The 24,561-nt window shown below is 43.1% G+C and overlaps 1 protein-coding gene and 1 pseudogene across 1 annotated transcript in view; one reads left to right on the top strand and one right to left on the bottom strand.

Annotated features, from left to right (window-relative positions):
* Positions 1 to 24,561, top strand: part of CARMIL3 (capping protein regulator and myosin 1 linker 3) — a 1,161,278-nt gene that overhangs the window by 422,816 nt on the left and 713,901 nt on the right. The window contains exons 8-10 of the mRNA XM_086923677.1: positions 17,634 to 17,707; positions 19,261 to 19,336; positions 22,542 to 22,630. Coding sequence (XP_086779803.1) covers positions 17,634 to 17,707; positions 19,261 to 19,336; positions 22,542 to 22,630 — 239 coding nt within the window. The remainder of the gene's footprint in view (positions 1 to 17,633; positions 17,708 to 19,260; positions 19,337 to 22,541; positions 22,631 to 24,561) is intronic.
* Positions 11,724 to 12,254, bottom strand: LOC147716742 (phosphopantothenate--cysteine ligase pseudogene; annotated as a pseudogene).

Genomic DNA, 24,561 nt, shown 5'->3' with positions numbered 1-24,561 from the left:
CCGAGGAGACGCACAGCCAGATGAAGAAGCGCCAGGCAGCCCCGCGATGAACCATGCTGTTGGAACCGTGGTAGCGGATTACAGGGGTCTGCGGTGCTCCCGGGGACTGGACTCCGGTATCCTGGTCCTCAGTCAGTCCCAAAAGTTGACAGACATTGAGGGAATTTGCATCAACGGGAGAAATACAACACCCACTGGAGGGTTTCTAAAAAAGCACACACAAAAACTTGAACAATCGTTTGAAAACCACAGGTCCCATCAGGCAATTCAAAAAGGAAGTGATTTCCATAATTGGGGCGGAACCTTCGGAAGGAGGCAACCACAAAACATTGCAAACTCACCTGTGACACGCGAACGATTGAACTTGAAGCAGGCACACCCGAGAAGAAGTTTCTAGCCGAAACGAAACATGTTGGTTTAAATGCCGTGCCCCGTTGTACTGCGTGAATTAAAGCATTGAAGGCAAGTTTGTGTGCGTCTCATCTCTCTCCCTGGAGATTGTTGTGGCAATAAATGTCGGCTTGGTTCAGCTGAGGAGACGCACAGCCAGATGAAGAAGCGCCAGGCAGCCCCGCGATGAACCATGCTGTTAGAACCGTGGTAGCGGATTACAGGGGTCTGCGGTGCTCCCGGGGACTGGACTCCGGTATCCTGGTCCTCAGTCAGTCCCAAAAGTTGACAGACATTGAGGGAATTTGCACCAACGGGAGAAATACAACACCCACTGGAGGGTTTCTAAAAAAGCACACAAAAAAACTTGAACAATCGTTTGAAAACCACAGGTCCCATCAGGCAATTCAAAAAGGAAGTGATTTCCATAATTGGGGCGGAACCTTCGGAAGGAGGCAACCACAAAACATTGCAAACTCACCTGTGACACGCGAACAATTGAACTTGAAGCAGGCACACCCGAGAAGAAGTTTCCAGCCGAAACGAAACATGTTGGTTTAAATGCCGTGCCCCGTTGTACTGCGTGAATTAAAGCATTGATATATATCACACCAACACTTCCTCACTCGAGAAAGATTACCACGGACACCTCACATGGATTGCAGAAAGTTTAATCATATAAACTGCACAGCAACGCGTTTCGACTTAACGTCTTGATCACGCTAAAGAAGCTACACAGTGAACACACTTAAATATACTGTTGTGAATAGACATCAACAAAGGACTTACACCAAAGTGAGAAAGAAAAAAATATATAATACATTGTGGTTCCGCCATTTTAGCCTAGTCAGAGATATAGACATAAAGCCAATATAAACAGTTCATTTCATGCTGTGCCCACAGAAATCCGCTTGGAATATACAGACAGTTGCGAAAGATAAATTTCATTTGATAATTATTTAGCGTAATGCCCAAGTGGGCAACGGTTGTTTAAATAGTGTCCAAGCATCATCAAACGGCACGGAAGGTTTTGCCCCAGTGGGCAAATTATTGCACATATCAGTGCCCAAAATGTCTTATATAGGCAAAGTCCAAACCACTTCCAACAAAGAGTATGTGCCACCACCTGAAAAATGAAAAACAAAATGGTGCTATAATCAACTGATATTATACATATATATACAATTTTAAAACCAACAAACGGCAGCAGATAAAACCATAGAGTCTCTGTAATTTACATAGTCTAGCAGATTGGCAGTTTAAGCACACACAGGGGATAGTTAGTGTAGGTGGATAGCTAATTCTTCACTGGAATTTAACCCCTTTGGCATCATGGTCTGTAGGTCTATGATACATTTGGATTCCAGTTTGCGCAGGGCAAGCTTGCGATTACCCCCCCAAATGTTGTTGGGGACATCATCGATCACAACCATCCTCAACAGCTTTTCGTTTTGAAAGTGTTGTTCGAAGAAATGTCTAGCAACTGGATATTGCTTGTTGTTGTGCCTAATTGCCCTGATATGTTCAAGGACACGTTTCTTGGCACAATGTATAGTGCTGCCCAAGTACGCCTTATCGCATGGACATAATAAGGCGTACACACAGTACATGGTGTTTCAATTCAATTTCTTCATGATGGTCAGCTCTTTTTTAGTGCCTGCTATGCGTAAGATTTTACAGTCCGTGCTGTTTCTACAAGCTTTACACTTCCTGCACCTAGTATATCCACCTTGAGATGATGTGTTCGTTTTCCCCTTGGAAGTAATAAAGCTAGGGCTTAATTCATCTCTGAGAGAGTTACACTTCTGGAATGTTATCTGGGGTTTCTGATTCAGATGTTTCTCAAGGTTCGCATCAGTAAGCAAAACATGCCAGTGTTTCTGAAGTACCTTACGGACTTGTGTAGCCTGTCCAGAGAATTTGGTAATGAATCGAAGGGTGTTTTTGTCTCCTGGAGCCTCGATATCAGGGTAGAGTAGTTTGTTTCTATCAACTGCATCTACTTTGGCACAGGTTTCGCTGATGGTTTTGCTATTGTACCCCCTCTCCCTGAAGCGTTCAATCATAGTTTGTTTTTCCAGTTGGTAATTCTCATCAGAGCTGCAATTGCGCCTAGCCCGTAGGAGCTCGCCATAGGGGATGCTGTATACCAACTGTCTCGGATGAGAGCTAGCAGCATTCAGAATACTGTTACCCGCAGTACTTTTGCGAAATAGTTTCGTTTGTATGGTGTTATTTACAACTTCCACCAAGACGTCCAGAAATTCAATCTTGGTGTGGCTCATGTGTTCAGTAAAGCCCAAGTTGTACTCATTGTCATTAAGAAGTTTCACAAAATCTTTAGCCGATTCAAGGTCCCCATCCCAAATCAAAAAGATGTCGTCTATGTACCTCAGCCACAGGACACAGCGATCATGATGTTCTAACTGGGCGGCCACCTGCTCCTCCCACCAGCCCATCACCAAATTGGCATAGCTGGGGGCAAAGCAGATGCCCATTGCTGTGCCCTGTAGCTGGTGGTAGACAACATCGTCAAACAGAAAAAAATTGTTTTCCAAACAAAATTTAATCATACTCAAAATCATATTGGAACGGGACAAAAAGGCAATAGAGCGTCTCTTAAGGAAATATTCCACTGCTCTGAGTCCCAGGTCATGTTTTATAGACGTATATAGGCTGCATACGTCTAACGTGATCATGATATAATTCGGTTCCCAATGGATACCATCAATGATAGTAAGAAAGTGAGTGGTATCCTTGAGATAAGCAGGTAAACTCATGACAAATGGTCTCAAGTAATGATCAATAAATATAGATGTTGTTTCTAACAAGGACCCAATGGATGACACGATGGGTCTCCCTGGTGGATTAGTGGGGGACTTGTGTACTTTTGGTAGCAGGTAAAGAACAGGAATGCGAGGGTATGGGCATTTCAAATAGTTATACTCTTCCCACTCCAAAAGACCCTGCGCTTGCCACTCACTCAACATTTCACCATACTTTTTTTGTGATGATAGAATACATGATCTGTCCGATTTGGCATAACAGTTCTCATCCGACAACTGCCTTATCCCTTCTTTGAGATATGCCTCCTTATCAAGGACTACTACGTTCCCTCCCTTATCGGAGGGACATATAACAATGGATATGTCCGATTTTAAGTTCTCTATGGCTTCCCAATGTTCTCGCGTGAGATTTCTATTGTTTTCGGTATTTGACAGTACCTCATCCTTTTTAGATCCTTCAATACACCTCTTTCAAAGACATCGATAGCATCACACTCCACCAATGGCAAAAATACTGATTTTGGTTTAAAACCACTCTGCGGGTTGCTATTACCACTTAGATCATACTGTGACAAATCAACATCATTATTAGAATCCTCTTGTGATGTCAAAATATTTAGTAGTTCCACATCACTCAAGTTCAAGGTACTATGTGTCCTGGTTTCCTTTACCACACTCGGTTGATGTTTGGTATCAAACCACTTTTTTAGTTTCAATTTAAGGGAAAAATAAAACAGGTCAATACGTGTTTGGGCAAAATTAAAATTAGAGGTAGGGCAAAAAGACAAACCTAGTCCCAGTAGTCCAACTTCTTCCTCCGATAGTACACGTTTGGAGAGGTTCATCACCGTCATATTTGAGCTTTCTTGCCCCTTGTTACCATTCCCACTGGGGTTGCGTCTTTTCTTGCATCATTTTTTGGCTTGTTTGTTCCTCTGTTTCTGCCTCTGCCTCCGTGTCCACCCCCTCTCTGGGAGCTCTGGCCCTGCTGTTGGGAATATTGTTCTGTCCTTCCCTGATAGATCATTTGAAACTGGTCTAAAAAATTAGGCATCTTCTTTTGTTTCGGGATTACAGGTGTCGATTTGATAGAACCATCCGACATATTCCCATCCGATATGTCACTTTCTGAAATAGTGATGCTGTTGTCCTTGCAGATTGGTTCCTTCAATTCCCCCGTCTATATATATATATATATATATATATCACCAATCTGAACCCATACCGTCTGTCCTCCCATTGAAGCCAGGTCAACTCAGGATCCCGGCTGATAGTGCAATCAGCAAAAGCACTCTCTATACAGGCATGCTACAATATATATGTGTATATATATATATATATATATATCCACACAACCTCCAGCAGAACTGTAGGAAGAGGCACACACGGGGAACTCAGGAAATAAGCCTTTAATTGGACACGCAGGTAAGGCATTATGCATTTCGACATTGAAGTCTTCCTCAGATGCCCCTGCTGCACTAACAAACAGTCCCGCGCTTCCACTTAAAATCCACCTGCATGCCGCCTATTGGTGAGAGGAAGCACCTCCCCTGCCATGTGATCGCTCACCTGCTGTAGTGCTGTTGGTACTACAGCACCCAGAATGCAACATCCCTGGGTTGGTGCTGCGAGGGGAATGAAGGAATAACGTCCATGTGGCTGTGGTTCACTGCAGAGTGGAGCGCACTGTTGTTGATGCAAATTGAAGTATTCGGGCTTCCCTGGGTCCCCGCATTCATCTGCACCGCCACAGCACAAGTCTGCTGAGTCCTAGGCTGGAATAATGTCCAATCCTATCCGTGAAGTCACGAAACTGCTGTCAGTAAACCCTGCCTGACTGGCGCTGGAGAGGTGTGCTGCTGCAATCCGATACCTCGGTTACAAAGAAGAAAACTGCTCTCGCAGAAGCCAGTAATGCAGCATATATATATATAACACAAAACCTCTCCAAAGGGAAAGAAGTGAGCTGCACACATCGCGGTAGGTAAACAGCCTTTATTTCATTTCTTTTAACGCTCCAATTGTCCTTATGCATTTCAGCCTCACTTAGGCTTTCTTCAGAGGAGGAGCACGGCCAAAATCTCGAAGCTGCAATTGAATTTCCAGGTGCCAAGTAACTGCCCAATTTAAGTATCCATAATTACCCTCCAGTGGGTGTGGCAATGTCTTTCAATAGCGAGCCTTCTGGTACCTGTAGTCAAAGCAACCTCAATGTCCAATCCTATCCGTGAAGTCACGAAACTGCTGTCAGTAAACTCTGCCTGACTGGCGCTGGAGAGGTGTGCTGCTGCAATCCGATACCTCGGTTACAAAGAAGAAAACTGCTCTCGCAGAAGCCAGTAATGCAGCATTATTATATATATATATATATATGTTGTTGTTGTGTGCTGGCGTGCTACCTGATCACTGGTGGTGCTTGGAAAACACAGCGAGCGCTGGAAATATCCCAAATTTTTCCCAAAACTTAATTACAAGAAAGAGAACCGACACTCGAGGCTCATAACCTGTTCATTAGATCAGTTCACACTGGACACTTTGACACCAAAGAGACACGTTTTGGCAGTTAATTAATCTAAAATGCACCATGTCTGTGCTCTTATTAAACATTAACAACCATGAACATAAAAGATTCACTTTCCTAAAGCAGCAAAATAGTTTACCACACCAGGACACATACGTAATTATACAGCAGTAAAACATTCTTATTGCAGCTACCCAGTGTCAGTAATGCCTTTATTCAAGCTAAATCTGAGTTCTCAGGAGGCTTCTCATCTGTAGATTGATAAAGGCAGTACAACTGCCGAAATAAGACTCTGTTGTGTCCCAAGTATTCTTGTAATTAAGTTCTGGGAGCATTTTTGTATATATATATATATATATATATATATATATATATATATATATATACCCACATGTTTAAATACATATATGTATATACCCATACACACATATGTATATACCCCCCCCCCCACACACACACATATATAAATATTTATATTTATATATCATGGGTAAGCCTTCCTATTACCTGCTTTAAAGCTTTTATTTCACAGAAAATGAGGACCTCCAACTGGTCTAACTGAATCATGACTCAGTGCTGAAATAATTGTCAGGATATTTAACTTCCCTGAAAAAATAAAAAAGTTAAAAGCAACATGTCTTGCTTTCAGTGCTACTACAAGAAAACATGATTTCATAGTGACAATGCTGCTGTTTCTTATTCAATTAATCAGCATCGCCCTTGCAGGCTCATCCTTGCTGCAAGCATCCACTAATGAATCTCTGATATGTGAAAATAAACTCAGAACCCTGTTAGCAAAAAGTTACAGACTCCCAAATTACACCTTATAGTCTTTACTTATGTATTTCTTGTTAAGCCCCCTACATAGTGTCAATCCATTACAAATGGAAAGCACATTTTAGAAAGTATGGGGCATATTATCAAGGGGGTTTATCTCCGCTTTTTTCGCTTTAAAAGCCAAGAAAGCGGAGATAAAATTATCTCCCTATTACCAAGCTGCCGCTAACACCAGTTAGCGACAGCTAGTAGGAGATAGCGACCATCTTGGGCCCCACTTTGCATGTCAGTGATATTTATCACTAATGAGATGCAAAGTGGGCGTGCCAAGATGTTAGAGACTGAAAACAGTCGCTAACATCGCTAACTCCTATTATCAACTTTTGGAGATATTCGCGCTAAGCGGGAATATCTCCAAAAGCTAACACCTGCCCTGAGCAGTTCTTAGCCATGTTATCCAATGGGAGGTGGATAACATGGCTAAGAGCATTTGCTCGATAATTCATGAATATCGCTGACTTTCCAGCGATATTCATGCATTGCGGCCGTTTTTTATCGCATTTGCGATAAACCTTGCTAATAGCAAGGTTTATCTGCGATAAAAATCGCCGATGTGCGGCGATAATTTTTGTCTCTAAACAAGTTAGAAACAAAAATTATCGCTAGTTGTTGGTAATATGCCCCTTAGTTTTAAATTTTTTTACAATTCCAATAACAATTAAAATTTGATTTATAGTAATACACTTTGCATAAAATAAACATTTATCAAAACGCTGACAGATTCAGGCAAACTGTGAGTACTTAATGACTCTCAAATTCCCTTAACCACTTCGCTGCGGGGGGTAATGCTGGGGGGCGCGCACAGCGCCCCCATGCTCATGACGAGCTCAGCTCGTCATGAGGAACGGCACCTCCGGTGCTCATGACGAGCTGAGCTCGTCACAGCTGCACCCGTTCCCGTGGAACGCTCATCACAGCCGGGTAATTATCCCCCCAAGCATTCGTTCCACGGTTCATGAACTCGTCATGAGCACTGGAGCACCGTGCCTCATGATGAGCTCAGCTCGTCATGAGCATGGAAGGTGGTAATCTTTCTACAGAGTACTAAAATCAATAAAAAAAAAATTAATATACCAAACATAAAAATCGTATGTGTAATCTGGTCTTAGAGATTCAGGCGGCATTTATAAACCACTCGCCCATCGGCTTAATGGTTTATAAATGTCACGAAACCCCTTACTGGCAGTGTAGATCCAGATTGCACAGTGACCCATTATGTACTCTCTCTCTCTCTCTCTCTCTCTCTCTCTCTCTCTCTCTCTCTCTCTCTCTCTCTCTCTTTTCACGTGAGCCTACGTGCTCCAGTGGAAGAGAGAGGCTCACGCAAGTCCAACTAGCTCTCTGATTGACTGACTGTTGGAGTTTTGAAAAGAAATGGCTGACATTACTGTTTATCGTTTATATATATACAAAAAAGTGCTGGTATTGTGGATATTAAGAAAAAAGCTATTTAGGAGGGCAGCAGAAAGGCATCCTGTCCCCCTAGATTTAGAGAGGAGATCTCTAAGGAATAACTACTGTGATATAGATTAATTTATATTGTTTAAAGAAATTACAATATTGCGAGTTTGTGAATAGTTAAAAGGAATAGGTGAGTTCTCAATACTCTCTGCTTGTAGAAATGCATATTGCGGTGCTTGTTACAGAGATGAAGTGTGGAAAAGACATAAGTCTTGTGATGAGTAGAAGGTTCATTATTTTTAAAGAAATTTTACAATCTTTGGAGACTCTTGCGGTATTGTGAAAAATAGGAAGGAGTAGGTGATCCGATGAATATACTCTGGTATACACACTGGAGGAAGGAGTGTTAGCGGAGATGGTGTTATCTGAATGTAATATTTGTGCCCATCAGTTCGGGAAGAGCTGTGAGCAGAGAGTTAAGTCTCTCCCCACACCCTACTACGCACACCCATTTTACAATAGAGGAGTCCCAGTGGAGAGGTGAGGCCTTTCTGATACACCCTACATTTCACAACCGTCATCTGCAAGAGAGGTCTGAGGTGAGGCCAGTCCATCCATACACCATACTACTCACACTTGTCATATGAAAGAGCAGTCCCAAATGAGAGGCCATTCACTACCCATACACCCCACTGCACACCCCGTCATCTGAGAGAGGTCTAAAAGGAGAAGCTTATCTCTTCCTAAACCATACTCCGCACACCTGTTTCAAAGGAGAGGGCTTTCCATTCACACACCCTACTCATCATAGAGAATTGTCTGAAAGGAGAAGCCAGTCCCTCCCCACTCACTACTATGCACACCCTTCATTACTTTATGTTAGTAAAAACCTAGAAATTCACACAAAAAATACAAAAGTTATTAAAACATTATGGTTAGGTGTGATACAATCTGTTTGTTTGTTTTTTTTTACGTAGAAATTCACTAAAAAAGGCTAAATTAACATTATAGTTAGCTGAATTTGTCAATGACAACATTAAAGTTTTAAACTAAAACAAAGCACAGAATTCCAGCAGCTATAGTTAGCAACACTAACTACACTTTCACCCTGATGATCTCACATGACATCACTCTATGACATCATGTATGTGCATTGAAACTTGTATTTTGCCTCAGTTAAAAATGTCTTGCAGAATATCTGCTAGTTAACGAATCTTAAGATTTATTTTTACAAATTAGAGTGTGTGCCTAGAGGTCATATTGATTTATTTTCCATCATAGACCCCAAATATCTGTTTCACTGCTGATCTGTAGTGTGAATGAGAGAAGACAGATTTGTGTCACCTGGACTTATTTCTACACTGATCGCACCGAAGAGGTCTTCAAGACCTCCCTTTTATCATCTGTGTAGATCCTTCTTCAGTTCTCATTCAAAGCATTCCACATATCTTGTTAAATTTCCTCCACCAGTCTCCTATCTCTCATTATCCATATGTACTTCTGTGACAACATGCATCCTTTGGTACCTAAGGACACAGTTTATGGAAGCAAAGGACTTTATCAAGTATTCTTAGTGGGAGTATACTGAGATGAAGAAAGTTCAGGTAATTAAATAGAGAAAATGCTATGCTACGATGGAGTATTTGGTCCAAGGATAAACTTTTAGGTTTGATCCGAGGTTCTTTAGGTGACTTTGAGTTAGATTTTTCCACCAGCCCCTTTGTGTGCTGGTTCTTGTTCTGAGCCAAAATAACCCTGAGGTGGCTGGTAGAACTAACACCTTGACTTGAATTATAGTCCTAAAATGTGTTCCCTGGCACTATATGCTAAGTGAAATGCAAACTGTATGTTGTAGTTGCTGGTCCTGTAACAGGTTCCCTGGTAGTCATGGCTGGGTGAACACTTTAGTTAAAGTACTGATCCCTTTTCTGATCACTGTTTTGATGAGCTACTAACCTCTTGCTTTTAGTATTTGATTGTTTGCCATTTCTTTGATACTCTGGTTTGGGTGAGTCATAAACTCCTTGGGTTGACTAGTGGTCTTTTTTTGGGAGTTACACAGCAGCCTGGGGCTTGTGTAACTGTTAACAGTTGTGCTATGTATTGATGATTAATTTGAGTTCCCTGAGATCCTGGGTTAAATTGCTTACTTTTAATTTAGTTGCAATACTTGTTATTTTCTAGTTAGCTCATACACTGGTTGGTCAAGAGGCTGACTTCGTCATTTAAAAGCTATTTATTTTTTACTACCCTTAAGCCCAGCTGCTAACCTCTTGATTTGTGTAAAGGCCCTTTTTAGGTGTGGCATAGAGATAGCTTTAGCTGCTTCACCAACATCATGTAATTAAAAAGACTCATAAATACAAAGTGCATACATTAATGCTTACAAACATTGGCTTTGAACCAGCCCTTTCCACCCATTTGGCTGTTTGCTTCTCATTGGTTACAAATCATAATTATGTGGCAGTGGGTCAACCCAATTTAGCCAGTAGCTCTCGTGCCTTTTAGTAGTGGGATTTTGCCTTATCGTATCCACATCCTCCTAAAGAGAAGTGCACATTAGTGCCAGGGCTGATGGGCCAATACTTCACTTTACCATGCTTTATTATATGCTCATTGTTGGGCACCTTTGTATGTTCAAACGTTGTCTTCAGTTTACAGCAGTTCAAAGCAAATAGTGCCTTTTTGCACCAATAAAGTTTATATTGTCCTGTGATATGCATTGGCCGGTGTCCATACCAGTTAGTTGTAAGCACCAGCCTGGCAGGAAATACCCATACTGTGCAATTAAAATGATATGCAATGATTCAATATTTTAATATTTAAAATGTTTAGTGCACACATATTCTTGCCATGTTTAAGCTGAACGTTTTGGAGATGTTCTTATTTTTGTGCCGTTTGCTTCGATCAGCAAATGAAAACAGTTTGCCGATCACACCAGTTTACCAAGTGCAGACCAATACTTGTTTCTAGTTTACTGATACCCATGTTTAAGGAAATACAAACCCTCTGTTTTTGGAGATTAGTCATGTTGTGATGCCCTGATACCTTGGGGTGGCAACTCCACGATTCAATTGCTAGTTCTTTTTCTGACTCCTTGACAACCTGGTTTGGATTAGGTGCAATCCCTAGGTTGAGTACCGTTCTGTTTTTTAGGTTTCGGCTACCGTCCCACTGCTTAAGCAGTGGGTAGGCGGAGCCGAAATCTTTTGTTACTAGTATGGGGGCCTGAACACGCCCCTCTTCTCGATTGGCTGGCCTCGTAAATGCTGGCCAGCCATTGGAGGAGAGGAGCGTCACTGAGTTCAGGGCCCGCCTTGACGCGATTCGGGGGCGTTTCCGTGTCTTTTTTTAAGTCACGCCCTCTCCTCTTCCCATTGGCTGGAATTTTACCTTCCAGCCAATGGGAAGGGGAGAGCACGCAAACACGCCCCCGAATCGCGAAACGACCTGTTGCTCTGTTCCAGACTTGCCTCCCGCTGTCCGTGTCCGCCCCCCCCCCCCTCCCGCTGTTGAGGACTGTACCGTGAGTTATGATGTTGAATTAACGGTAACTGACAACTGCAATGTTACAAAACAACCCTGACATTGTTACACAAATTATTTTTCACATACCAACTCATGGCTGTTCCTGAATTGGAAAACGTAAACAAACTGCCGGTGCTTTTTTTTTTCTTTTACAGAAAAGTGGGACCCCTAGACTGGCACAGGGCTGGTGGTTATTTAGTGTCCTGAGGCGGGTGGTATTGTGAATGGGTCAGTAACAGACTAACTGTGTAACATGGCATTCAGCGCACGTAGTTACCCAGGGGGTTGAGCGCCTCGGCTGCGGCCCGCAGCAAGTGCAGGTAGTCGGACAGAGTGCCGAAGTCCACGGCCAGCAGAGTGCCCTCCTGCCGCACCTGCTGGTAGCGCTCCAGGACCGGCACGATCCCCGGCAGCAGGCTCTGCTCGGCCTCCACCCTGCTGCAGCAATCGTCCCCCGGCACCACCCGCAGCGCATCCAGCCAGCTGAGCGCCGCGAAGCGCCGGCTGTAGGGGCTAATGTAGCGCTGGCGGTGCAGAAAAATCATGGCATAACCGGCTTCCAAGAAACTCTCTGCAGACACAGCGCCTCGCCAGCCGCTGCTGAAGTTATCCTAGAATCTGACAGTGCGGGACTCCAGGGGCACTTTGGTACCGCCGGAGGTCACCAGTACCACCCGCCTGCCCTCGGCCCCGTGCCGAGCAATAAAGTCCCTCATCAGTTGGGCGGAACATTCGATCCCGGCCGGTGGCGGAGGGAAATCCATCCCCAGGGATCCGGCCGCTTCCGCCATGGCGAGATAACTCAGGCTGATTGTACTCAGACAGCAACGGTAGAAATGATTGGGAGGCGGGGCCAGGCTCTGTCATTTTAGGTACGGGCAAATGGGTTAAAATGGAAGCGATCTTAGTTGTGGGCAAGGGGCTGACATTGCCGCTGTGGAGCCACGATACTTTGTCGAAGAGCCATGGAGGAAGTCAGAGTTGGTGTTATGAAATTTTGAAATGAAAGCTAACACTGCCTTTCGGATGATCTAATGTCCGATATGGACACGGATCTCCGCCGCTGATTTGCATGTCCTCCGTGCCGACCTCATCCCTCATCTGATGTAAGTACTCGTTCCTTCCAGCTGCGTCCGCACCCCGTGATGTCTTGAGCCACCCCTGAGCAGGTTCACATGCTAGCAATGTTCCCACTAAGGTGCGCGGAAGCTGTTCCCCCGAGCGGGCAGTGGTGTGTGTGGAGCGCGCACACACAGTACATCGTTAGGAAAGCAATCGCGCCGCCGCTTTTGAAATGCGGTGCGAAATATGGTAATTTCCTGTCTGCAGGAAGCCTCTGCAAGCAGTGGCTCCTGCGCTTGCTGCATTCCTTTCATAATGGAGCGCAGCCGGGGCTGTGTGTGGCCCTTTCTGAAAATATATTCTTTAATTGCGGCACCGTCCTGTGCTGCAATTAACATAAATATGTTCACAATGGCCCACACTCGGCCCCCAGCCGCGCTCCTTTAGGAAAAGAAATGCAAGTCCAAAAGCACGACACGTCATTCTTTTTCGACTTTCGTGCATGTCTTTTCTTAATGGAGCGGATCCTGCTGCAGCTGCCCGCCCGACGCAGTTGAATTATAAATTTGCATCCTAAACTGGCGGCAAACATCTAAATTGCTTATTGAGCCACGAACCGGAGTAGCTACAGAGAAAACTTTCCTGACTCTCTTTGCAAATATATGTTCCTGAGCCGTGGCCCTCAATCATGCCTGGTGGCCGTCGTTGCTCAATGCTAGGTGCGGGTCCAAGTTGGGTTGCCAGAGGCCAGCCAGCACTGCCTCCCGCCGGCCCTCGACGCAGGAAATGCCCAACGTAGCCAGGTATGATGATATTAAAGTTGTTAGAGCCAGTGTGGCACGATACATTTATTAATTACGGGCCTGTTTCACCACCGATTATTACATAGGCACACCACGCGCCTGCTTGCTTGTAGATAATTATGTTAATTTTATAGGCAAAGATTGCCGTTTCTTGTGGCCATGCTGCACTGCTGTGCTTTGCTGCAGTTTTTTTTTTTTACGTCACGATTTGGAGCAAGCAGAGGGAAAAGGCAGCTGAGCCGGCGCTGCCGTGACACTCACTGCCAGGACCCGGTACCATACAAGGCAGAGAATGGAGGGAGCCCCACTGTTCTCCGAAAGCGGAAACTCCGCACCTGCAGTCTGGCTCCAAAAAGGAAGGGAGGGCGGTTTAGGCAAAGCAGGGGCTCACGACAGCTCGCCAGCCAACTGGGACACATTCGCCTGCATTGCTCAGTTTCCAGAGGGCAGGCTGTTGGCCTCCCATAGCAACTTTGGGGCAGTCTGGACTGTGAACAAACCCTGGTGGAAGAAGCAATCACTCACCCACCTTCCCGAGATGGGGTGCCAGCTTCCGCTTAATGGGCCTTTCTCTCCTCATCCCGCCTGAGAGGAGTCTGAGGAAAAGGTCTGCAGGCCTCATACAAGCGCTATCAGCAGGAATAGCATTGTATTTTAAGCAAAACTTGGGTTTTCAAAGCGCCTGGACACATTTCTTTGTCAGAGAGGAACTTAAAACGACTCCTTTTATAGTAGCTATCAACTACATGACCCACGCATGTTTGCAAAACTGTATTTTTTTCACAAGGATTAGCTGTGAGTAACTGTTCCCTTCCATTTCTGTACCATTACAACAGTTTTACGATATTAGAGTTTCTCGTTCCTCAAAAGGGTGTAATTTCTTATATTTAAATATTTCCCTCATATTCATTGCATGATTCTGTTTGCGAGAAAATGTCACTCATAGTTATTGAAATGTCACTCATTATTACATTGAAATTATGAAAAAGTCACACATGGCAATCTGAAACCGTGGCAGCTATGAGCACGACTACAGGCTGATTGTGAGCCATTGTAAAAATATTTATGTTACTTGCAGCGCATGACTGTGCTGCAATTAACAGGAATACTTTCACAAATGCCCACAATCAGCCCGCAGCCATGCTCCATTAAGAAAAGAAATGCATCAAGACCAAAAGCACGACGTGTAAAGCACGCGTCATGCTTTTGGGCTTGGTGCGCGCCTTGTTTCAATAGAGCACGGCTGAGGACTGATTTTTTTTCCCCCTATGTATTCATTCATTTATTGAGCAAGGAAGCACTTTATAACATGTGACCAATTTCCACCTTCAGGTAAAGGACAAGGATTGTTCTATACTTGCTCACTATGCCGTATTTTGATACGTTACATCTGACAACCAATCACACTGCAAGGTCAGCGGCCTCGAAATGCTGACTGTTCTAATGCCAATCTTGAAACTTTAGTTGGTTGCTGGTCAAAACATTGCAGATAGAATATTTTTCATAACTGTCCAACTTGATGAAGAGGCTGCTTTTGAGGTGACATTAAGGTCCAGCCACCATTGGAGTCTTGTGCTTTTATAAACTCGAAGTGTACTTGCCTGTATAACCAATTCATGTCATGTTGTGTGTATCCAAATAGCAAACCTGCCTTGAGACCCTTAACATGGTGCTGTATGTGTGGAAATGCACCGGCTTTTCACTTTTTTGATCAAATGTTCGAAGTGATATTTGGCGCTGCACCTACACGCGTGGTCTGGTTCTTGGCGCACATAGCCGTGGCTGCAGCGCACAGAGACACTACACTGCCACACACAGACGAAAAAAATTAGAGGGAACATTGCTAGCAACCCCTTTTATTTTTTAAATTGACTTTGGTGATAGGTTTCTTTCAGGTGCAGAATAAACCGCAATTTCTACAGGGCCCAGGTCTCACTTGCACCGCAATTCTTTGCGAAGAGATACCCCATTCAGACTGAACTTTCCAAACACTTGCCTCATCCATCTCATTTTGTTGGAGAGTTTAATCTGGACCCCCTCAAACAAAGGTAAAAACACCTAGGCTCAACCTGGCCGAGCAGCAGAGAGCCGAACAGATCTGTTCATGTATGTGTCACAAGTGTAAGCTGCAGCGAACGGAGCTACACGCTGCTGCATGTGTGCCCCAGGAGAGCAGACAATCATGTCTGCCAAGTCGAAAGAAGACAGAAGGCCAATTGCAGCTATTGCTGTACCCTCCTCCTGCCTCAAATGCCAATTGTGGGGATGAAGGAGGCCACACCACAAGATGCCTCTCATTGCATCAAATCATGCACCCAGACCAATCTATTGACCCTGGATGGAGGAGAGCAAAATCGTGGCCTAGAACCATTCTTGCCCCTGCCTGTGAAATGTGCAGAACCAGAGTGGTCAGAGCCAACCCATCTGTCAAGAGTACTGGGTCCAGCCAATGGCGAAGACTGGCCCAGCTGAGAGACATCAGCACCACTTCCTGAAGGCTTCGGTTTCTGGCCCCCCCCCCCCCAGTGGAACATGTGATGCGCGAGGGTCTGCCCACAATCCTGAACATATCACGCTGTTCTGAGGTGACCGGACATGCCAGTGCTTTCTTGGAAGGTATCAGGCCTATCGGGCTCTCTTGAAGCTTCAGAGTATGAGAAGACTAGTGAGCATTAAATACAGTGCTCACAAATTGCTGAGCCTGGCCGTGTACTAGATAAGACTTCAGTTGGTTGAGCCACAAATGCACCTGCACTAGCATCCACAGACTTGAGGAAAGAACGGACTAGGGAGACACCACTTTTTGAGATGGAGATGAAATAGGAGGAATCTTGTATGTGCAACTTCAAGCTGAAAAGCCATCACTTTTGCGCACGCATCAAGGCACCACCTTGGCATACCACGTAAATCAATAAGGATGATATTTTATTCCCCGGCACAAAAGGCTAACAGGATATTAAATGGCACACAACCAGTGCTGTGCATTATGCCCTAATTTTTTTTTTTTATTATTTCTCTTGGTATGTGATTTTTCTAAAAGGGAACAGCACAGAAGAAAGAAGTTGTTTCCAGTGTACTGACGATATAGTCGCCTACTGTACACCCAATATTTTGTGGAAGGTCCACTTTTCCCACAGCCACCTGCATGATTTCCTGCTATAGACAAACATATTTCCGGACTGCTGTGGCAGACACTGAAGTAGTTCCTTTGAAACACGAAGGCACCGATTAGAAGTGAGTCAGAGTTCCCAACCTGTGCGTAAACCCCCGTTTGCAAAGAGTTCAGAATTAGGAGGTGGCTGATATTTAGTGCATTGGGTAATTACCGGATGTGTTAAATAGCTCTCCCTTTGTTGAATTTAGGCGGGGCAAATATGCCACAATTTAGAAGGTAAAAATGTGCATGGTATCCCTCAGAAACTCGTTATAGGTGCTACTTATTGCACCTAATAAATAACAAACCCCAGAGTATAGTTATTTAACTAAAGGAATAAACAAGCATTTACAATGCAACGGTTTCGCCTTTGGAAAAGTTTGAGCTATTGGCATTGTAAATGACAACATTTTTATTTATGTGTTGGTTTTGAAAACCGATAAATAAATGGCATTGTCATTTACATTGCCAATAGCTCTAACTTTTCCAAAGGCGAAACCGTTGCATTGTAAATGCTTGTTTCATTTGTGTCCTTTTATTTTAGTTTTGGCAACATCCTTCTCCCTTCGTATGGTAACTTTTCTGTTTTCGGTGGCATGTTTATTAAGGTTCTATTCACTTGAGTTAAATACTGTCCTTTGCTATATACATTTATGTCTTGAGTTGGGTTTAGGTGCCAAGCATTTATTGAGTACATGTGTTTTAGCAGAGGTATGTTGCTAATGCAATGAGATGAGTATTTGACTTCACTTGTTCCTTTTTACGATGGCTCATACGAGGCAGCCACCCGCTGAGCTGAGCTATCTTTTTCGATTGCCTGATACCCCAGATTTGGCAGTGTGGCAATCCCTAATGTTGAACCAGTTATCACTTTTCCCACCCGCCGTGATTTTCTAATAGACTGTGTGGTTATCTAATAAAAGTTGATAATGGTGAGTTGAACGTCCTTGGACTCTTTTTTTGACAGCATAAGCATATCGCATGCTCCGTGTGTGAATTTGCACTGTACAGATTAGAGCCTTGTATACAGACGCTAGTTACTGTTGTTTGTCATTTGTGGCTGCACTTGAATGATTTATTTCTTTGATGGCTTCAGTGTCTTGTTGGTTTACACTGTATTGTATACCAACCAATCTTTTGTTTCTGTTTAGGATGTGGACACTATCTACCACTCCCAAGACAACAGGGAATTTAACCTTCTTGACTTCAGCCATCTGGAATGCAGGTTCGGAACACACACTCTATATTCTGTTGTTTTCAAATTTATGACAATCTGTGTTAGAGTTGGTCACCGATGTTGAAATTCTGTCATCCAATTGGATTTTTACTTTAGGCCAACGGGATAGAAGGCTTGGAAGCTCTGTCATTGAATGGATGCCACATATTAGGGTCAGGGTGTTGAAGAGGCATTGAATCTCTGGAATTGGAAAACCCCTTACATAAGGATTACATTTTTATGATCTCTCCTTAACAATACTTGAGGAGTGGTTGAGGCTTAGTCATTAGTCAGACCTTGGACATTTATTCAAAATCTCTATTCAGACTTCAAAAATAAGACCATAAAAGTACATAATAAAAACAGTATTTCATGGGATAATATACAGTCTTAAAATTATAAAATATTTAAATCAATACATTAATCCTATTATCACGTTTTCCTACATCCTATGATCCATACTGCTTACATTTCAGTATCATAACAGTAGACAATACATCATTAGAATACAAGGCATATTAAGAATTCGATCTACTGATATGCAGCTCATTATGTATTTATAGGGATAAACATGCGAGTAAGAACGATAGGCCAAAAACCGTGCTACATTGTACCAACAGCTATAATATGCTGTCCGAAATTATCTCCCTGTTAAAGTGGCTCTCGGGACATATCGAAATTGAGAACCACTTAAGCACGGGGTGCAGCATAATATTCAAAAGAAAGGGCATACACAGCTCCTTGTAAATCATGAATGCAGGGGTGGGTATCGGAACCACCAGTAGATGTCTGCAAAAGCAATTCTCCTCCACTTGGAGCTCCGAAGTATCTATGTAGCCCCAAACATCACTGCGTATAGGACTGCAGTAACCGAGTTGGCTTGATATATCTTTACCAGGGCACCTGAAGGTCTACTGCCTGATATTGAGGAAAAAAAGAAAATAGCAACTACAGAGCGAGACAAGGACAGTCGTTTTGATTTTCGCAATGGTCCCCGTGAGGAGCGATTGTCAAAATCAACCCCATGATATCTTAAAGTTGGAACCTTAGTTAACTTGTGGTCCTGCATCTGAAAAGAGTCTAGACTTGGTCCCCTTTGGGACCAAAACAGTTACCTGAGTCTTGCTATAATTAGTTGATGGATCAAGACTATTCATACAGCTAACAAAGCCATCAAGCAATACCTTGGACATTTAAGTTACGGTGTGACATGGTGGTGAAACTGTGTATATGGATAGGTTCCTCGCATTAGTGTTAGTGTATAAAGAGTTACTTAAACTCTGCTATTATACGGGTCCCTCACATTTGGGTATGTGTGCAAGGAGGTATTCCGGTTGTGTCTCTGGTCGGTATTCACAGTAAAAGGGGCTTGAAGACATGCTGAGGCTGTCACCAGATTGGCCCTTCATGTTCCTAGTCTGGTAAGAGATAGTGAAACACTGCAAGTTGGTGGTGTGTTCATATTTTCCTTTCTTGCCTTTGTTAATTCAAGTAGCATGGTTACAGTTTTTAAACCATGATGCCTCTGTCTCACCAGGCCTCTTGCACTTTCTTTTCTACAGGGACCTGGCACTCATAGTTGCTTCCTTGGCGTACAACCAGTGGTTTACAAAGCTGTACTGCAAAGATCTGAAACTGGTAAGTTCTTTAAGGGTTTTCTACATCTTATATGAGTCCTCTAGGCTTTTTACGTGCAAGCTTGCAAAAATGAATTGCTCTATTTTATCTGTTTGTCTTGCCTCTCCACGGCAAGCGTTCAGCACGTGTTTCATTGATTTGGCTCATATCCTGCATTATGCTTATTTTGTTGCTCTTTCATACTCCTTCCTTTTTCCAGTTCTAATCCTCTTGCACTGTTGGACCCTTTCTAGCTGTAAACAGTCAGGAGTTTATCTTGATGAAATACTCCATCTTTTATGTCCCACTCTCTTCCTCACTTTGCTCCCTACTTACTATCATGTTTCTTCTACGTTGCCTTTATTTTTCTAATTACTCTTATTCTAATGCCTGTGTCTTTTAGCTCCTATTTTTCTAGTTATTGTCATTTTGTGTACGTTTTTTGTATTCGGGCATTCGTGTACTCATTCATCTAATCAGGAGCCATTCCTTGTTGTTGCTGCACGGATTATTTGTGTACCCATTGGTAGGGGCAGTGATGTCTAAACCTGCTTCCATTGGGAATGCTTCATGAATATGCCGATGATAATGTAGGGTTTTGCACATGAAGAAGATTTCATGCTAGCGATATATGTTGATTCAAGTGTCAAACTTTCTCTTCATAAATGTATAATTCACTCCCAATCACATCGAAATAAATAAATTAGGACAGTTGATGAGGTGTTATAAAGTTGTACAGCTATAAAGTTTCAATCTCAGTAACATACCTGTGTTTTAAATATTCTAATAGATATGACACCATTTTTTCCTGAAGCTCAATGTCCAGAAGATGCTTTTATGGTGAATACAGAACCCTTTTTGTTCCACTAACAATGTTCCTTTTCCCAGTATAGTTAGTTGATATTCAGATGGCAGTTTGTGATGAGATTAAGTATTTCTTTAAATCTATGTTCACCAGCATGGTGCTCTGTCCAGAATTATAATCTTAAATAGATGAGTAGCAGAGAAAAAGCAGAGAGAGAAGAGAGAATGTTTGTGTTTGTCTGCCTGCATGCATGCATATGTTTCTTTGTGAGATTCAAAGTAGAGTGTGTGGGTGTGTGGGTGCGTGTGTTTGTGTGTGTGTGTGTGTGCGCGTGTGCATGTGCATTTTGTATTAAGATATATATATGTGACCTTGCCTAATATGTATGTTGACTGTTGGGACAGACAAGTTCCTTGCATGGTGGTATACATGTACTACTGCCCTGAGTGCCCCAGCTACCCTACCATGAGAGACCAGTGCAGTGGCCACTGTGGCAGCTGAAATGGGATCTGATAACTATCCATGTAGCTAAGGTTTGTTTTGTGGATACCCATTAAACCAGTCATATGCTGTTAATAGATAATTGTTCAGTTTCACTGAGGCATTTTGTCATGTCGACATAGTACCCCAGGGCCCTTTTTTCCAAAGTATTAAGGGACCTTTCAGCTGAGGAGGATAGATTTGAAAAAAAGGTTGCAAGTAAAATAGGTTGAAGTATGTGGAAGTGTGAAACAACTTTAGAATGTAGACAGGGTGAGTGAGATCTTAGGGCAACCTTAATGTGATGATAACGCTTGTAAGGCTCTTTAATGCTAAGAGCTGTGATGCAGTAGCCAGAGCATATGCTACTTCCTATGACATGTGTTGTAGAACCTATTTGTGCATGGGTTTAAATGTGGGGGGACATCAATTTCGATAGGACTGTGTTGAGCCCCTAGAGAGTGGAGCAACTCGTAGTCGGCCGCAAGACCTACTAGGCAATATTTAATTTCAGGAATTATAAAAGCAGATTCCCGTCAAGGAACAATTCTATAATCAGTGATAGCACCTGAATGAAAATTGCAGACAATATTTTGTAGCAGTATTGTAATTTCAACTTAATCTGTAGAATATTAATTATCATTGGTTTATTTCGACTAAAATAATTAAACAAGTACAAATGATAAAAGTGCATTACAACGAGAAATAGAATACAAGTACCATTTAATTAAGATACATTGTGCAAATGTGAAGGAGTGACCGTATATGGCATTAGAGAAGGAAATAAGTTTCAAGCTGCTGAGCATAATTGAAAGCTGACTAGGTCCAATGCTGTTAGGCCTCATAGGATATAGAATTGTTTGTTCCAGGCTGTCTGTTAGCTGTTGTCGCATTCACTTTGCTATTTATTGTATTTTATAAGAGCAAAAACAAGATTAATACAAGTTTGCCCGCTATAAACTTGTTTTTTAATGTAATACTTTTTGTCAAGAGAAAATGTTACTGGGGACCCCGCACGTGCACAGACATAATCTAATGTGTTTAGCTATCAGAGAAAAGTAAACATTTCAGTTTTTGTTTGTCGGTGAGCAGCAAGGACTAGCCAATAGGACTTTGTAATAAGCTGCTGGAAATTACAGTTACACATTAGAGTTTCTGATTATAAGAGACACGAAGTTTAGGATTTATGGAGAGACTGATCAGGTGATAAACTGATCGTATTAAGATTACCTGCCCAGCACTTCATGGTAGGAGTTGACTTGTCTGCATCTTTTAGTTTGAGAGTCAAAATCAGTGATGTTATGTTTCTTTAGCTCCAAGAATCTGGTAGAGATGAAGCTCTCCGCCACCTTGCACCCCTATATGCCTCCACTCCAGAAGAGCCCTGTGATGTCTAGTTATAGGGGGTATGGTTCTTTACTTACCCAAAGTATCCCGAATACCCGCATAGTTTATCTCTAGGCGCAGCAGCCTGTATACTGTTGAAGGCTGGCCACCAGACTCCTCCCATTCATCCGTTTACATGCTATGGTGTAAGCTGACATTGAGCTTAATAGCTGCTCCTCCAGGAAAACAACTTAATACGTTGTTGAGAGTTTGTTGTGCGGATTGTTGCATTGCGCACCATTAAATGGTCGAGCTAACACATCTATGATAAGATGTGATGAGTGAACTGCTGGTTATTTTCAAACTGAAACGCTGTATTTTGTAGCTCATGACAGTCTACCAATGTTACTGTTAGTACAATATCTAATCAAAAATGCAAATAAAAATGAGTCCACTTCATCTCACTCTTTCTTATTCCTGAATGTACGTACTCTATAAATTTTTCGCCAAAGATGTGAGTCATTTACTGTGGTACCCATACTACATCTGTTCAGTGAGCTACCGATTGCTATCCGCCTGGATCTTTATTCAGTGTCAGGTTTGCATCCTTTGCAGGGCTCAGAAGTCATTGATCAAGTCCTGCACACGATCAGCAAGACAAGTTGCCTGGAAGAAATTGTTCTTGAGAACTGTGGCCTCAAAAGGTAAGAGACACATGTATACTGAACGATAGACAAACTTAAAAATACGTTCAAGCATACATTCATTTTACTTCTACACATTTTAAAAAGATGGCCTAGGGTATTAGAACCATACAATGAATGATGCTCTCCGCTCGCCTGTAGAACGCTATTTACAGCATTCTGCTTGCCTCTGCCGGGGACGTGGAGGACTACAAGGACCAGCATCTCGTGAGGCAGGGAGGAGGCTGTTAGTGCCAGCGAGCACTTAATATCAGCTGCTGCACCCCACGGTGCAGGATGCTCTCTGGCCCATGCCCAGGCCCGTCTTAGCCCATCTAAGCCCAGGCTTGGCCTTCCCTCTGACAACTACCGTTCGAGAGCGAGCTTATACTAGTTGATAGCAAAGAGAATACCTCAGAACAGTAAGGATGAGCACACTTCATAGCTTATGATCAACTGATAAACAGATGTACCCTGTGAAAAGAGAACAATGGGAGAGAGGAAGGCTCGGGAGAGTACACAGATGGGGACAAAAAGTTAAAACAAGCATTTGCAATGCAATAGGTCTTGCATTTTCGCGAGACCTATTTAATTGCAAATGGTAGACATCACGGACAACGGGAGGGAGGGTGTTGGAGAAGGCACGACAACAGGAGGGAGAGAGGGAGTAAAGAAGGCACCAAAGCACATCATGCTTGCAGTAGGAGAACCTCATTTAGCCTCATCGATGCTTGAGATATTCTTCTCCTGTGCTGGGCCATAATAGAACTGGGTGTGGTCATGACGAGCTCAGCTCGTCAAGATCACATGAGCACCGTGCCTCATGACGAGCTGAGCTTATCATGAGCATCGAAGGGGTTAAAGAAATAGTGCTCACAGTCTAAAGAGCATGTAGCACTCGAAGTAAAGAGGCCAGTTGCCATGGGAGGTGACAAATGAAGAGGAGACGGTTTTAAGGAGGGACTAACAAGCCTCTTGACGAATCAGAAGCTAGCATTTAGGCAAGACAATGACACAAGCCAATGGCAAATATGGGTGGAGAGTGGGAGGGGGCTCTATTCGCTACTCTACCACAACAAGTCTCGCAGAGCAGTGCATGCGCGCTGGCTCAGGCTCAACCTAAAAACTGATCCGCCACGCCGCAGAGAATTGCACTATAGAGGAAAAAAGCACATTTGATTGAGGCGATTGAATTTATCCTACCTACAGGGAAAACTATGGATTGTTCCACCTCAGGACAAAGAGTAGAAGATATTTTCTAGAAAGGACATAAACCTGTGACCTTATGCAAGTCATCTTACTCACGCCTACTGAATCAGGTCTCGAGTAGTGTGTGCAGCAATTCGGGATCTATTAATAGGAAGAAGGTAGTACAGTAGATTGACATAACTCATGCAGAGAAACATGGCGATTATGCTAGCTGTGTAATGAATCTCCAAAGGATCTGCACCAGTCGTTTTACCCCTCTTGACTTAATCTGGAACTGCAGGAGATTCTTTAATCAGAGATTTAAAAGGATCAGCTGTGCATGTTGCACAAAGTCATGGGTTGTAATTGTAATGAAGAAACTAAAATACTCAAAGAGACTATTGTACAATTTAAAGGAGTAATGGGCCAATTACATAATCGGGGTATTTTGTTGTCAAATAGAATGAATGGTTCCGGGTCATCGCAACTGGAAAGGGGATGAGAGCTATGTAAGGGTTGAGACTGTGCTAATCTGACCATTTAAGGTGGGGAGGAAGTGACTGTTGCATATTATAAAACTGGCCCTGCCATATACCATACTGTGGTCACCCAACCCCAAGCAATGAGCTATAGCTTTCAGGGCAGAGCTCAGTATCAATGGGCTACAGCACAAATACATAACCCTCTCGCACAACCAGCAAGGCATAATTCGGAGGTAGGAGAATATCAGAGATGGGGGTCTTAGGTTAACCCCTACTCACCCT

Source organism: Lissotriton vulgaris, chromosome 5 (assembly GCF_964263255.1).
Source record: "Lissotriton vulgaris chromosome 5, aLisVul1.2, whole genome shotgun sequence".
Lineage (NCBI taxonomy): Eukaryota > Metazoa > Chordata > Amphibia > Caudata > Salamandridae > Lissotriton > Lissotriton vulgaris.
This window is presented reverse-complemented; position numbering and strand designations above follow the sequence as displayed.